The following is a 14,272-nucleotide window of genomic DNA, read 5'->3' on the forward strand; positions in this document are numbered from 1 at the left end:
TGCATACACACTACGAGCGTTAAGATCAGGTGTCTACAAAACTTTGGTTATGTAGTGTATAATGGATGATTCATGGAAAAGGATATTAAATGGATTCATGCACTAACAGAAAAATAATTTTTATTAAGTATTTTATACTTTGATGATTATCTTTCATGGTAACATGAAGTTATAGGGAGTTGCAACAAGCAAAAATACTGTTTTCTAAGTGCTCTAGAAGTTTGAATCAATGTTTTATGAATTATCTTAAATATTTGCATGGGTTGATGCAAAGGACATTGTGTTTAAAATGCTCCTTCCACAGGGCTCAAGGGCTCACTGAATATTTTGAGTATTGAATATTTGACACATAATATGACTGATGAAAATCATATGCTACAGTCACCAGATCCCAACCTGATTAAACACCTACGGGAGATTTTAGAGCAACGTGTTAGACTGTGTTTCCCACCATCATCAAAAAACAACTGAGGCAACATGTTTTGGAACAATGGTATTCATCCCTCCAGAGACTTAGAATTGCGGCCAAGACACATTGGAGCTGTTCTGTGGCTTCTGATGGCCTTATTCTTGTCTGTATACACAATAAAAACCTGTTCACACATTTTCATTACGGAATATTTTGTGCAGATTGATGAAAAAAGTGCATTACACATACACAATATATAAGATTTTCTTCACTAAATAGTAATTATAACAATTTGATACAAATAGGCACATATTCTAAACAACTGATAAGCAGTCGACCCAAATAAAAAGCAGACAAACCTTTGTACTAAAATGATTTTATTACAGCCAATCCTCTCTCCATTATTCCTCCATCAAGACAATACAGTACAAGCAAAATTGTTCATTAAACCCTAGATGTTTTTTTTTTCTCTGATTTCTGAATACTTTAATATAATCTCAAGCCATAATCTTTTAGACATTCAGTAACATGTTTCACAATCTATACATTTTGATACAGATTACATATGAATTGTAGTGGTGATGCTCAACCAGAGAACAATGAATACTGACATTAATTTTTACAGAAATGTACCATTTTTTTCTTTTATGAGCCCCTTTATCCATTTTATTTCTTCCACGTTGGCAATAGAGTGCAATACTCTGTAAAATAACCACTGCTGATTTCACTGGAGAGGAGACACTGCAGTAGTGACTAAGCTTGGCTGCTGTGAGATGGCACAGTGTTTTATTGGAGGTTTAACCTCCAACACCTAGAAAACGTAAGACGGACATATGTATACAAGTGATACCAGTATTTCTTATAGCAGTATTACACATCCCCTAAATTTAGTCAGTAGGACAAAAGTTTAAAATTAATGAAAAAATTAAATATAAAAAGAATCAATGCTTTATCCAGACAATGGAAGTAAACAATAACTATGGAAAAAAAAAAAAGGAAAGTGTTAATGTATTCAACCACAAAGATAAACATTTAAAACCTGAAAACTGATTCGGCCAAACTAAGTCTACATCCTAACTTTTAAACAAAGATTGTGCTACTGTTCTATCAGGACTGTAGCCTTTGCTTATGGGAGGAGATATTACTGATAACTTTCACCAGTTTTCTTATACAATGGAAGCATTATATTCTGAGGCTTTCATTTGAGTAGGTACGCAATGGAGAAAAACAATGAATTATGACGAGTACGACAGATGCAGACTCACTGCTGTGAGCTGATGTCTGAACTCTTTCATGGAATTGGGAGAACAAAACGTGTGCAGTGTAAAACACACACAAATCCCTGAAATTCAACCTGGAGACCTCTCCAGAGTAATTCTCCACTTGCACAACCTAATCAAACAGTTCATATATCTCAGTATCTTTTCGACGAGAGGTTTCACATAGATGACTAGTTTTAGACTATGTTTTTTAATCTATCTTAATATACAGTATGAACATTCCACACACACCCATGTGGATTTAAGTATCTTGATTATTAATTAAATAAACTATATCAATAAACTTTGTCTTTGAAGGATGATGCCTTTTGGTAAGTAAGGATTTAGGGTTATAAAAATCAGAAGATTTTATTTAAAAACAAAACTAAACTAATCAAACAAAAAACACCAGTGCCTCGTCTCATTTGTCTTGCCTTGAGAGTGAGTGAGAGAGAACAATCTACTTTACTCGCAAGTGCACAACAGCAAAACAAAAACATACAAGGAAGAAACAAAAAGCGTGCATCAGAATCCGGTTAAAAAATAATAATTCAATCACTATGGATCCAATCAGTCATCGTTTTCAGAGTGTAAACAAAACTGATTTGCAGAGCAGACGATTTTTGTTTCAAAGTGCATTCACTCATCCCTCAGCTGAAACACTTGATCCAGACAGAGCTTGGCTTAGTGTGATGAGCACATGAGGAGGAGGAGGAGGTCCGAGAGAAAGGACTAACAGGGGCATCAGCAACACTACTCATGTACCCAGAGCTCCACGCAGCGCTACCTACTCCATAGAGCACAAGACCAAGCGAGAGCGAGGATGAAAACGATAAACCAATATTCCCTGTCTGTGTTTGGTCACATCTAAAGCTTTGTCTGGCAACAGTTTGTCATATTCACAAAAAATAAAACAATTTAGCTAGTTTACTTTGTCCTGAGTGAGTGCTTACTCCCGTACAGATCTGCCCATTTGCACTGCTAAGCCTGCTGTCATGACCTTAATGATCGACACAATGTGCAATCCTCTTCCCTACGTGCAGTCCTTCAGTCTCAAACACACACCACTCTGCCCTGATGAGGCTACTGCTAATAAATACACTCACTCGTGTTTTCATTCTCCCACTTTGTGTTTAGGGATCATGATACAGAACAACAACTGATCACTAATAAACCTCATGTCCTTTGTTTATAATGGTTTAAACAAACTGTCTATCTGTAATACATGGCTACTGCAGTAAAAGTTACTCTGAAGGTCAGCACGTGGAAGTCCTGTGCCTGTATTTGGTGTTAGACATTAGGTCCTGGCTTGTCTTTTAGTGAAACAGTAAATGTGTCATATTCAAGAAAGTATTTGCAATTCAGGGTCAAAGCATTTTGCTAAAAAAATATTTCACATAACATAAAGTGCTCCTGCTTGGCATCTTTTAAAGAAGGCACCACACACCACTGTCTATAGAAAATGGTGGAAAAAACATTACCTATATTCAGGTATGCATTCCCTCTCCATCCATTTCATTCCAACCTGTTTCTAGCATGGCAGTCAGATTCAAATATAAAACTCTCTCGTACTGTTGACCAAAACACTCCCCTGCAGTATGACTTGTGTGTGGTGGCGTGGGAAAATCTCTCACTGATGTCGCTGTGGCTGAATTCTGACAAACAACCAAAAACCACAAAATGTCAGGTTTTTTTTTTTTTTTTTTTCTTCCCCATTTCGAACATACATTAACTTGAAGAAACCATATATCTATTTTTTCTAAACAAAGTGGGACTGTTTTAAATTAATTTTTACTTTTGGGGACACAAAATTATAGAACTTTACTAGAGGTTGATTTAAATGTAAAGGAGGAAAGTCTGTAGAACTATATACAGTAGAAAATGTCAAAATTTCACTAGAGAAAGTATTTTCCCAAGCCACAACACGTATCTGTATGAATTAAAAGGCACTCACTGAGCTCAAACTGTGAAAACATACCTGACGTCTTTGGCTAAACACCTTGCTAGATGAGATGGCAAAGCATTAAAAACAAACCAGATTCAAAAGTAAAGTAAATCTAGTAGTAAAATGTAAAGGAAATGTGTAATCTGTCCTTCACTTTTTCAAGGTGCTCAATAACTTGCAACCTTCAGTTTGAACTTAAAAATGATGTTTTAGACTTTGTACAGGTTTGTGAGGAATGTTCCTTTGGCATGCCTGAGGGAAAGCAAAACATTTAATGGAAATCCAAATACTTTCTGAAACAGTGCTGACAAATAGTCTTGTTGGCATTTTATCTCACACTCCACATACCTAACGGTTTAATCTGGATTTAAAAAAAATATATACTATTTTGCTATTATTGACAGTAAAAGTACAAGGTCTGCTCAAACATGTTAATCTTAAAATCCCAGCCAATAAAATCAATCGCTTTAAAGCACAGAATCCTTGTGTCTGGCAACACACCTACACTGAAGACTACTGACTACTTTTCTACTCTCATCCCCATATTACACAACAATCTGCACTCAAGTTGTGGCGAATACAAATAACTCTTACTTTAAGACAAACTACAATTCAACATTCTAGCTGAAGAGGAACATTCACCTGATTCACCTGGGGCATAACAGCAGGCTGGCAATGTGGCAGGATGGGAATCTAAGCATCTCTGAGTTGGGTTCAATTTGGCATTTTTCTAGGATTATTATTACCCTTATGTGTAGTTGTCTGTTCAATGTCCCTTTACTCTTTAAATCCATCAGTTCAGTGGTATGGAGTTCAACAAATGGCCAAAATGTTTAAAATGTTCTCTGTATCCATCATACATAATGTACATGCTTTTTAAGTAGTTAGTGGGGATTGCAAAGACAGTTAAAAGGATTCACAGAAATCAATAGAGCATCATGTAAGTTGCAGTGTTAGACAAATTCTAGCTCTGCACGTGGGCCAATTAACTGTCATGCACTGATTGAATAGCTATTGACCTGAGCAATGTTTATCTATACCTCACACGCTGCATGTGAGAGAAAATCAGGAGACAGAAAGACAAAACAGGGGTAGGGACAAGCAGGCTAGAGTGCCATTCAGCTGATCCTAGGTGCCTGTCTGCAGTTTGGCAGTCCCTTAACCTGTATGAGTGTGTGTGTGTGTGTGTGTGTGTGTGTGTGTGTGTGTGTGTGTGTGTGCGCGTGTGTGTGTGGGGGCCTGGCACTGGTACTCTGGGGTCTATGTGTAGGATAGGTGGGAGCCGTTGGATATCTGAGAGGTGATGCTGGTGCTCCTGCTCATGTTCTGCTCACTGTGGCCCCCTGATGTGGTCCTCCTGAGGGCCTGTGGGCTGTTCTTCATGGCCATACTCCCACTGCTCTTTGGCACGGCCCCCAGGAGGCCCCCCGCCGAGTGGCTCCACTGTGGAGGTGCTGCTCCTGAGACAGATGCTCCCCAGACCTGCTGGCCAGGTGCTCCTCCCTGATTTGCATGGTACTGGTGACCAGAGCCTGAGCAACAGCTCCACTGGGAACTCTGGGGAGTGGCTGAGTGGGCCCAGCTGGCTGGCGCTCCAGGAAAGCTGTTGCTCAGTGACTCGGGGGAGATGTTGGCCAGCACCATGTTGCTGAAGCCGAGGCGCATACTCTCCGAGTCAAAGGCCTCAATCTCGCGAGCTTGACGCTCCAGCAGGCTGCGGATACGCTCAGAGCGATCATTCTGAAGAGACTGCATCTCGTCCTCGATCTGTGGGCCACACGGCAGAGGACATTGCTGTCATCAACAACGTAAGTCAGGCAGCACTAAGTATATGTTCTAACACATACATGTAGTACATACAGTCCCACTGAAAGTATTGGAACAGCACGGCCAATTCTTTTGTTTTTGCTATACACTGAAGACATTTGGGTTTGAGATCAAAAGATGAACATGAGACAAGTGATCAAAATTTCAGATTTCATTTGTTACACAACCTAGAACATGGCACCTTTTGTTTGAACCCATCCATTTTTCAAGTGATCAAAAATTTTGAACATGTGACTGACAGGTGTTTCTTGTTGCCCAGGTGTGTGCCCTGTTAGATTGATTGTTTAAACAATTAATAGCTCTAAAATACCCCCAAAAAAGTTACAACTAAAAGAAGCTGTTGTACAAGCCATGAAAAGAAGACTGCAACAGACTGGTGATGCCAGTAGTTTGCCAGCTTGATGCAGTTATTGCAAGCAAGGGATATGCAACCTAATATTAAGTGTTATTTACGTTAATTTACACTTTGCTCACCTAAAAATTGGGTGGTCTGTCAAAGGTGCCATGTTCTAAGCGGTTTAATACATCTAGATGTAAATATCAGGAAATGAAAGCTGAATTCTGATCTATTGTCTCATTCATCTTTTGATCTCTCAACTGTCTTCAGCGTGTAGCAAAAACCAAAAAATTAGCCTTGCTGTTCCAATACTTTTGGAGGGGACTGTATAGCTTCCACATTCTGATAACGTGAAATCGCTCTGATAAGATACCATAATATATTAAAGGTAAATACAACTGAAAAGGAGAAATATAAAGACAGAATGGTACCAGTTAACTTTCAAGTTCACCGCACTGTGCCACAGCAAATGGACGGCTGATGCACATTATGATTAAGTGAGGATTTTCCTAAAGTAGCGTTCAGTATGGTGTGACACTTTACTTGATTCCTTTAACAACAACCAAAACCACACCCAGAAAATTGTCAAGAACTGCCAAGCAGCAGCAAGCAGAGATTGGAGGTGTGGCCACAAAGTTTGCTAGTGGGTATGTACCGTTAAGACCACATGTGTGGTTATGCCAGTGCCCTGTGCCCATTTTCCATTTGCCCATTGCAGTAACCTAGCCTGGATACATGTGTGTACACGTGTGAGAAAAAGTTTGGCACTAGCGCTCTTAGGATCTATGGTTAGGACGAAAGGATCAGCCAGTGCAAAAATAGGTAATGATTTGAGTTAATGGAGTTGAAGTTGTAATCGGTTGTGTAGGTAAAAGATGAGTGATTTGCTGAGTGTGTATTTGTGGAATGCAACAAACCTTCTGCTCCAGCAGAGCCCTGCGCAAAGATACTCTCTGCTCCAGCTCCTTCCTCTCTCGATCCTGCTGTGACTCCGTCTGCATCTTAATCTTACTTTGATATGCATTCAGCAGCTCCAGCTCCTGCTGCAGCTGCATCCGCAATACCTGACACTCAGACTCCTGTGCCTCATCCAGCCGCAACTGTAACAGGCAGAAAAATTTACCATTTAAATAAAATTACGTCATAATCACCTCCTTGCCCAGAATTTCTGTGATGACTGGTATGTGTATCACTCACAGCCTGTGTAGAGAGCATGTCGTTAATTGAATGGTCGTACTGCTCAGCGAGGATGGCCAGCTTGCGTGTCTGCTCCTCCTTCAGCCTCTTTAGCATGGTTTTGTGTTCTGACTTGGGTGTGCTCTCCAACAGTTGGTTCTTCAGGGCTTTATACTGCCGTGTCTGGATTTTACATGTTTCTTGAAACTGCTTCTTGATCTGAATCTCTTTGGGCTGATGGAAGAACAGACTGGCATTAGGACTGCAACAGTTAGTCTGAATAATCAATAATATCGACTACGAAAAATTATCAGATTTATTTTTCAACAAGTTATTTACTTAACCAATAACAGAAAGGTAAGACCTCACAGGTCTCTTTTCTCAGGTAGAATGTAATACCATAGTGAAACCCCTGGGGGCAGCAGTGCTGAATCTGCTGTACCATACAATGCTGTTTTAAAGAACACAGAAACTGCCTCAATAACAAGAGACCTGAAAACAGTTTAGTGCACAAGTCTGTTTGGTTAAACTTGTGGTTTATTTTTTTAAAACAGAAAATGCATTATATTAAAATAATATATTATGTTTATATATACACACTGTATGTATTAAGGTGCTACGCATCTTTATAAAAAATAAATTAATTAATTAAATAAAATAAAAATTGACATTTAAATATAAGAGAAAATTATTTTGCAAAGTATGTGCTTCTGGCACAGTGGCTTCAGTAGTCCAGGTCTAAAGTCTAGGTCTCCAATATGAACTGTGTATACAGTCAGAGGCAATCTTTTTACCTGCAGTTCAGGACTATAACTACACTGTAAACAGCTTTCACATTCACCATAAACGTTATGCTAATAGTTGGCGTGTTACCTTCAGGCTCTTGGGCTGCTGGCGGACCTCCATGACGTGCTTGCGTCGAAGCTCTCTCTCTCTGCGTTTATTGTACTCAATCTGGTTGGTGAGCTCAGTCTGGTGCTGTAAGCGAATGAGTTCAGCCCGTGTCTTTTGGATGGTGCTCAGGTGCCTGAACTCCAGCTCCTGCATGGACTCGTGGTGGCGAAGTAGCATGGCATGCTCCAGATCCTTCTGTGTCTGCCGCTTGTTTAACTCCTTCAAAACACGAAGAAGAGAAAACCATCAGTCTCAGTGTGGAGAAAGCAACAGTGCTTTGCTTCTGGCCTTAACCTGAAACGTTGATCACTCAGAACAGTTGATCAGCCACTTGACTAGCCACTCTAGCTAGCCAGAGTTCTAGTCTCAATTTCCAAAGGTTTTAGCAAAGAAAACATCTGAACAAGGGATGACCAATAAGGACAGTAGTTCCTGTTCTTTTAGCCAGAACTACCTATTAAATGGTGTACTTCAGCTGATGCTGGCTCTGCTCACCTCTCTTGCCAGATCCTGCTCCACATTGTGCCGAACAACAAGAATACGCCGTTTGAACCTGCGGCACTCGAGCTCCAGGTACTGACGCTGCCTGCGTTGAAGGTTTGCCTCTTCTTCAGCCTGGAAGTGCTGCAAGTTCTCCTTCTGCTTTGACAGCCACTCTTGCTTTTCTTTCTTTGGTGTGGATTGATTCTCATTTAGTTCCTGAAAAAGGGAAATGTAGAGGAGATGTTACTGGGTGATGTGTGCACACCCACAATTGCTTGGAATTGAATTACAGCTATCTTATAATATGAAACACATAATACAGAATTACACAAGGATAGCAGCAGGGCAAAAACACTGCATGATACACTGAGGGAGAGCCCCAAACTTAAAGAACTTTATAGGGAAACAGCTTTAAGGACACAAAAGACATTTGGACAAAATCAGTACTAATGATTGAGAAGCACCATCTCCTCTTACCTTATTTTTTCTTCTAATTATATTGAAGACTTACTTTTTATTTTTATGGTTTCTCCCATTTTGATCACCTGCCAAATTCCACCCATGAGCCAGGTCTCCCCTATCATAAAACAGCTAGCACACAAGAAGGGTAAAGGCTAGCATGTGCCTTCTCACTGACACGTGAACCACAGTTTTTGGAACTGCTGTTCATGCTGCATGACAGGGAAGAACAACACACTCAGATCTGCCCTCGTCCACATTCATGAGGTCACACATGCCCACAGTCGGCTAGTGTGACTGTGATTGACAGGGGAGAGGGAGTACGACATCTCTCCCACCCAGAGAGCATAGCCAGTTTTGCTGCCTTGGCTCCCAGCCATGGATAGCTGTGACATGAATGCTTATTTTTAAAGCATAAATAAATTACGTATCACTGGAAGCTCATGTGGTATTGACAAATGCCTGATGGATCTTATGATTAAGTAAACCAGACTCCCCCAAAACTACAGATTATTGTTATGCTTTAATATTACATTACACAGAATAAGCAACAAATAGTCTACAGTGGCTGACTTAACCCTCACCCTCCCAGATTAGTAACTGTTATGCGATAAGGAAGACTCAGCTAATGGTTTAAAACTGGCTATTACTAAATTAAGAAAAAAGGTGTGAAGTAAGAAAATTAAATGTTCCAGGTTAGGCAAGATGAGTTTTTTTAACCTCTTTGAGTTGCTCCTTGCGCAGCTTGTACTCGCGTTTCTGGGACTCCAGGAAGCTGTTGAGCTCTTTCTTCTGCTGGCTCTGGATGTGCTGCTGGAACTTCTTCTCATCATTGGCAAAGTTCTTGGCCTAAAGCAAAAAAAAGGTTCTTTTAACAATAGTTAACAAATGACCAATGGACAGACTATGATATTCAAATGTCTGCAAACAAGATAACGCTTTGGCGTTGATCATTGAATGATAGTGCTGTTAAAGTACATCTTTCTCCAAGGCTGCCTGGTTCTTCTTGACAAGTTTTTCCATCTCAGCAGCAAAGCTGTTCCGCTGGCTCTCCAGCTCCTTGTCTAATTTGAGCCTGTGCTCGTCTAGGTCTGCCCTGAGCTTGTTCTCCAGAGCCAACAGCTGCTTCTGGTGCTGCCGTCGCATTCGCTTGTACCCTGATATCTGTTCCCGCAGCTCTGAGTTCTGCTCATGTTCCTGGATTTGACGTGTCACCTGGACAAAGCACAACAGTACTGAGCATGTACATTTTCAGGGACGTACCATCAAGCTGGTGCAGGTAACTACATTTTAATTACTAAAAGCACTTTAGGCCCAATAATTAAATACTGAATATGATTCATAGACATCTTAGCAAGAAATGGCATAGTGAAATGGTGTCACACCAGTGAGGCTGTGCGGATGGTGGCAAAATGCTCTCTGTTGCGGTACTGGCGGCGAGGAGTCTGTGCAGGAGGAGGCTGCTCTTCATTTGGCTCACTAGGAACCTCCGGAGTCTCCTGTTGACTCTCCTCCTCTTCCTGCATCAAGATAACCAAATAACACCATGGTTTTTTTTTTAGTTAAATGACACATTGCACCACTTTTAGAAGTATATTATGGACTTGTTATTTTAATGCTAAATATTTTTAAACTGTGTTATGACCTTTGCAGCTTTTTAACCTCCAGAGTAACGCATTTTAGATAATGTACAGCCCTGAGCTTTGTAATGATTCAAATAATCAAGTTAGCACACTGACCGGTTTAAGGTGTATGACAGAACTGTTGGACATGACTGTGTGGTCCCCTTCCAGCAGGTCCAGCTCACTCTTGTTGTCCTCAGTAGCATCAGGCAAGCTGTTGACAGAGCTGCTCTGAGAGCTGGCACTGATGGACATGCTGGGGATAGACTGGCTACTACCCACACTGTTCACCGTGCCGGTATGCCCTGTGCTGTGCTCTGGCTCCTACAGAAACGAACAAACACCTTCACTGCAACCATCTATGGTTTCTCAGCAAACCATTACATTAGGCACAAAATGTACCTTAGAGATCATGACTATCAATTAATTAGAACCTTAAAGCAACAATGATGGATATAATGTGTAAAAGAAACAAACTCTAATTCAGAGAGCTAACCTCCTCCTCATCCTGGGTCTCTGCCACCGGCCCATTTTGTGGATCAGGGAAGATGATTTTCTTCAACCTGCGGTACTGCAGGTTGTCCAGCTCTCTCACAGCATCTTTGGTGCGCTGGATTAGGTCCATCAGCACAGAGTCGGCTCGCTCTCGCAACACAAAGGCATGCTACAGTAGACCAGGAGGAACCACCATGACGACGAGTTAATAAGTTTGATGTTAAAACAGTAAATATAATACATTCATAGACAGCTATGTTTACACTCAAATATTCAACAGTATGAATGAATGGAATGAATGGACAAAAGCATAATCCCAGTGTTGTGATTAAAGGATGTGCCCTAAACTTAGCACTCTACTGAAAATCATGGTTTCCATGTATGTTATATGCAATCTGAGTAGTAGGTTATATGCATATCTGAGTAATGGCATTTAGTCATATAGTTTCCATAACAGCATAAAGCTTGTGAGTCCTGTCACAGCATAACAGGTGGCTCATGTTCGCTCAGTATGTTAAAGTTTATAATCACCTTCTCTGTGCTTTCAGAAAGTGATAAATTATATCAGTCACAGCAAAACACACTCCAGATGGTCTAAATCAAAGTCATTTGTATGGCTTTAAAATATCCATCCCACCACACCCATCTTTCTCGCTTTTAAATCTTTTATAACCTGCAACATGAACAGTTTTTTTCCACAAGTCTAGTTAGGACATGACCCACATTAGTCAGCATGCTTCATCATGCAAACATTCTGACTGTGAAAGTAATATATTTGTAGTGTTCTTTTGGAAACCAAAGAGGTTTTTTTTTTGTTGATGTACCTGCAAAAGCTCCTCAGAAGTGGGCCTGTCTTGAGGCAGTTTCTGAAGGCAGGAGTCCACAAAGTTTCTAAAGAAATCAGTCCTGAGGACAGAGCAGAGAGCCTGATTTTTACACAACTCACGTCACTTTAACAGAGCTGAAGGACTAATTAAATAATGCATGGAGAGGTGCACAGACACTCGATTTGAACCAGAGAAAATCAATATGCACTGCACTCACCATTCACTTGACTGCAGGATTGGGCTCTCGTTCTGCGCTATGTGGTATAAGGCACTCATTGCATTCATGTTGAAAAGTGGAGGTTTTCTCTCCGCTGAGAAATAAAATTGAGTAAATGTAAAAATAATAGAATCTTAAACTTATGCAAAAAAAGAAAAAACAGAGCATATGAACTGTATGGACTTTAAATGGACTACGAATCCAGAGTATGTTTCCTGTAGCAGGTGCAAACTTACCTAATTCAATACAAGTTATACCCAAGGACCAGACATCCACTTTGCCATCATACTGACCCTCATCCATAGCCAAGATCACCTCTGGGGCCATCCTAATACAAAGAAACATGATAAATAATTATTTTGAAATTTGCCACTAAATATATCAAAGTAACAGGGACTCTACACAAATGGCTTTAACGCTATTTGCCCTGGATCCTGAAGTAGTCTATGTAACTGTCCAAGATCAGCTTAGGTAATATTCAGACAGGATATGATTTCCAGACATATTTCCCTTAAGTGATGTTGCTGGAGGATGTCTAGATATTATGACTGTTTTGAGTGGGACAAACGATTTCTGTATAAAATCACATTTACTCCCATTAGTGATAGCAGTGTCTTCATGATGTATGCATAGTTGTCATTCCAAAAGTTCTAGGCATACTACGTACATCTTATTTTAATACAAACTGATTATTTTGAGCTTTATTATAAGTGGCTGTTGTAGAGCTTGAGGCCTTGCAAGTAGCGCTTGATCATTAGTAGGTCACATACCCATTACATGTATGTAGCCTGTACCTGTGCTAGCAACTCAATAAAAACCCTAGAACCATCACTTCTCCAACAAGTCCTTTTAAATGCAGTCTATATTTTATTCCTATATGTTAATGCAGTTGGAATATACAGTGCACTCTCCGAGCCGGTCCCAAGCCCAGAAAAAATTGGGGACGGTTGCGTCAGGAAGGGCATCCAGCATAAAAACTGTGCCAGATCAAATACGTGGACCAGTGATCCGCTGTGGCGAACCCTAACGGGAACAACTGTAAGAGGAACAACAACAACAATGCAGTTGGAATATATTTTAATTGGTGTTCTTCTATATGCCCTTTTATACTAGGTTAAAAAAAAAACGTGACTGATTCAGACGGGACTAGAATCCCAAAGATACACTGACAATAACTGCATTACCTCACCTTCCCATGTAAAACTAATCCAGTCTGTCTAGGACTTTAGTCACACCAAACTCTGTAGAAAACCTCTTGACAAAAGGTTGACATGCTTTTAAATCAATAAGACATGAGAGGAATGTATTGTACATAACCCAGAGGTGCCAACAATGCTAAGAAGGAAATCCGGTAGAGAGAAAAAAAAACAACAAAACTATTTTACCACCTACGGTATGCCAATTACAAGTATGGTTTGAACTGATATTTAACAGCAATGAAGAAATATTTAGAATTATAAGCCACTAACTGAGTGTATAAAATTACTTTATACAAATATTAAAAGATTAATATATATGCATGTCCAGTCTGGACCATGTCAACGTGTATGTCCATGTCCTTGCTAGCTAATTTATTTTCGATTTTTTTCCCCATAGATTTTCATTTATGGCATTTGGTAGATGCCCTTACCCAGATCGACTTACACTTACACTGATCAGCCATAACATCAAAACCACTGACAGGTGATGTGAATAACATTGATTATCTTTTACAATGGCACCTGTGAAGGGGTGGGATATATTAGGCAGCAAGTGAGCAGTCAGTCCTCGAAGTTGATGTGTTGGAAGCAGGAAAAATGGGCAAACGTAAGGAGCTGAGCAACTGTCAAGGGTCAAATTGTGATACTAGACGACTGGGTCAGAGCATCTCCAAAACAGCAGGCCTTGTGGGGTGTTCCCGATATGCAGTGGTTAGCACCTACAAAAGTGGTTCAAGGAAGGACAACCGGTGAACCAGCGACAGGGTCATGGGCACCTAAGGCTCACTGACGTGCATGGGGAGCGAAGGCTAGCCCGTCTGGTCCGATCCCACAGAAAAGCTATTGTAACACAAATTGCTTTAAAAGTTAGTGCTGGCTATGACAGAAAGGTGTCAGAACACACAGCACATCAAAGCTTGCCGTGTATGGGGCTGCGCAGCCGCAGACCGGTCAGAGTGTCCATGCTGACCCCTGTCTACCGCTGAAAGCACCTACAATGGGCACAGGAGCATCAGAACTGGACCATGGAGCAATGAAAGAAGGTGGCCTGGTATGATAAATCACATTTTCTTTTACATCATGTGGACGGCTGGGTGTGTGTGCGTTGCTTATGTGGGAAAGA

General features: G+C 40.5%; 1 protein-coding gene across 2 annotated transcripts in view; it reads right to left on the minus strand.

Moving 5' to 3' along the window:
- Positions 1–769: 769 nt before the first annotated feature.
- The window catches only part of taok1a (TAO kinase 1a), a 29,005-nt gene continuing 15,502 nt past the window's right edge, over positions 770–14,272 (minus strand). For both annotated transcript variants that reach the window (XM_053239521.1, XM_026924821.3), the window contains exons 8-20: positions 12,187–12,278; positions 11,951–12,044; positions 11,731–11,812; positions 10,908–11,075; positions 10,529–10,735; positions 10,175–10,309; positions 9,768–10,004; positions 9,510–9,638; positions 8,343–8,546; positions 7,827–8,066; positions 6,975–7,187; positions 6,695–6,877; positions 770–5,380 (exon numbers count right to left, since the gene is read on the minus strand). In XM_053239521.1, the coding sequence (XP_053095496.1) occupies positions 4,874–5,380; positions 6,695–6,877; positions 6,975–7,187; positions 7,827–8,066; positions 8,343–8,546; positions 9,510–9,638; positions 9,768–10,004; positions 10,175–10,309; positions 10,529–10,735; positions 10,908–11,075; positions 11,731–11,812; positions 11,951–12,044; positions 12,187–12,278 (2,491 nt within the window). In that variant the 3' untranslated portion in view covers positions 770–4,873. The remainder of the gene's footprint in view (positions 5,381–6,694; positions 6,878–6,974; positions 7,188–7,826; positions 8,067–8,342; positions 8,547–9,509; positions 9,639–9,767; positions 10,005–10,174; positions 10,310–10,528; positions 10,736–10,907; positions 11,076–11,730; positions 11,813–11,950; positions 12,045–12,186; positions 12,279–14,272) is intronic.

This window comes from Pangasianodon hypophthalmus, chromosome 14, assembly GCF_027358585.1.
Source record: "Pangasianodon hypophthalmus isolate fPanHyp1 chromosome 14, fPanHyp1.pri, whole genome shotgun sequence".
In the NCBI taxonomy this organism is placed as follows: Eukaryota; Metazoa; Chordata; class Actinopteri; order Siluriformes; family Pangasiidae; genus Pangasianodon; species Pangasianodon hypophthalmus.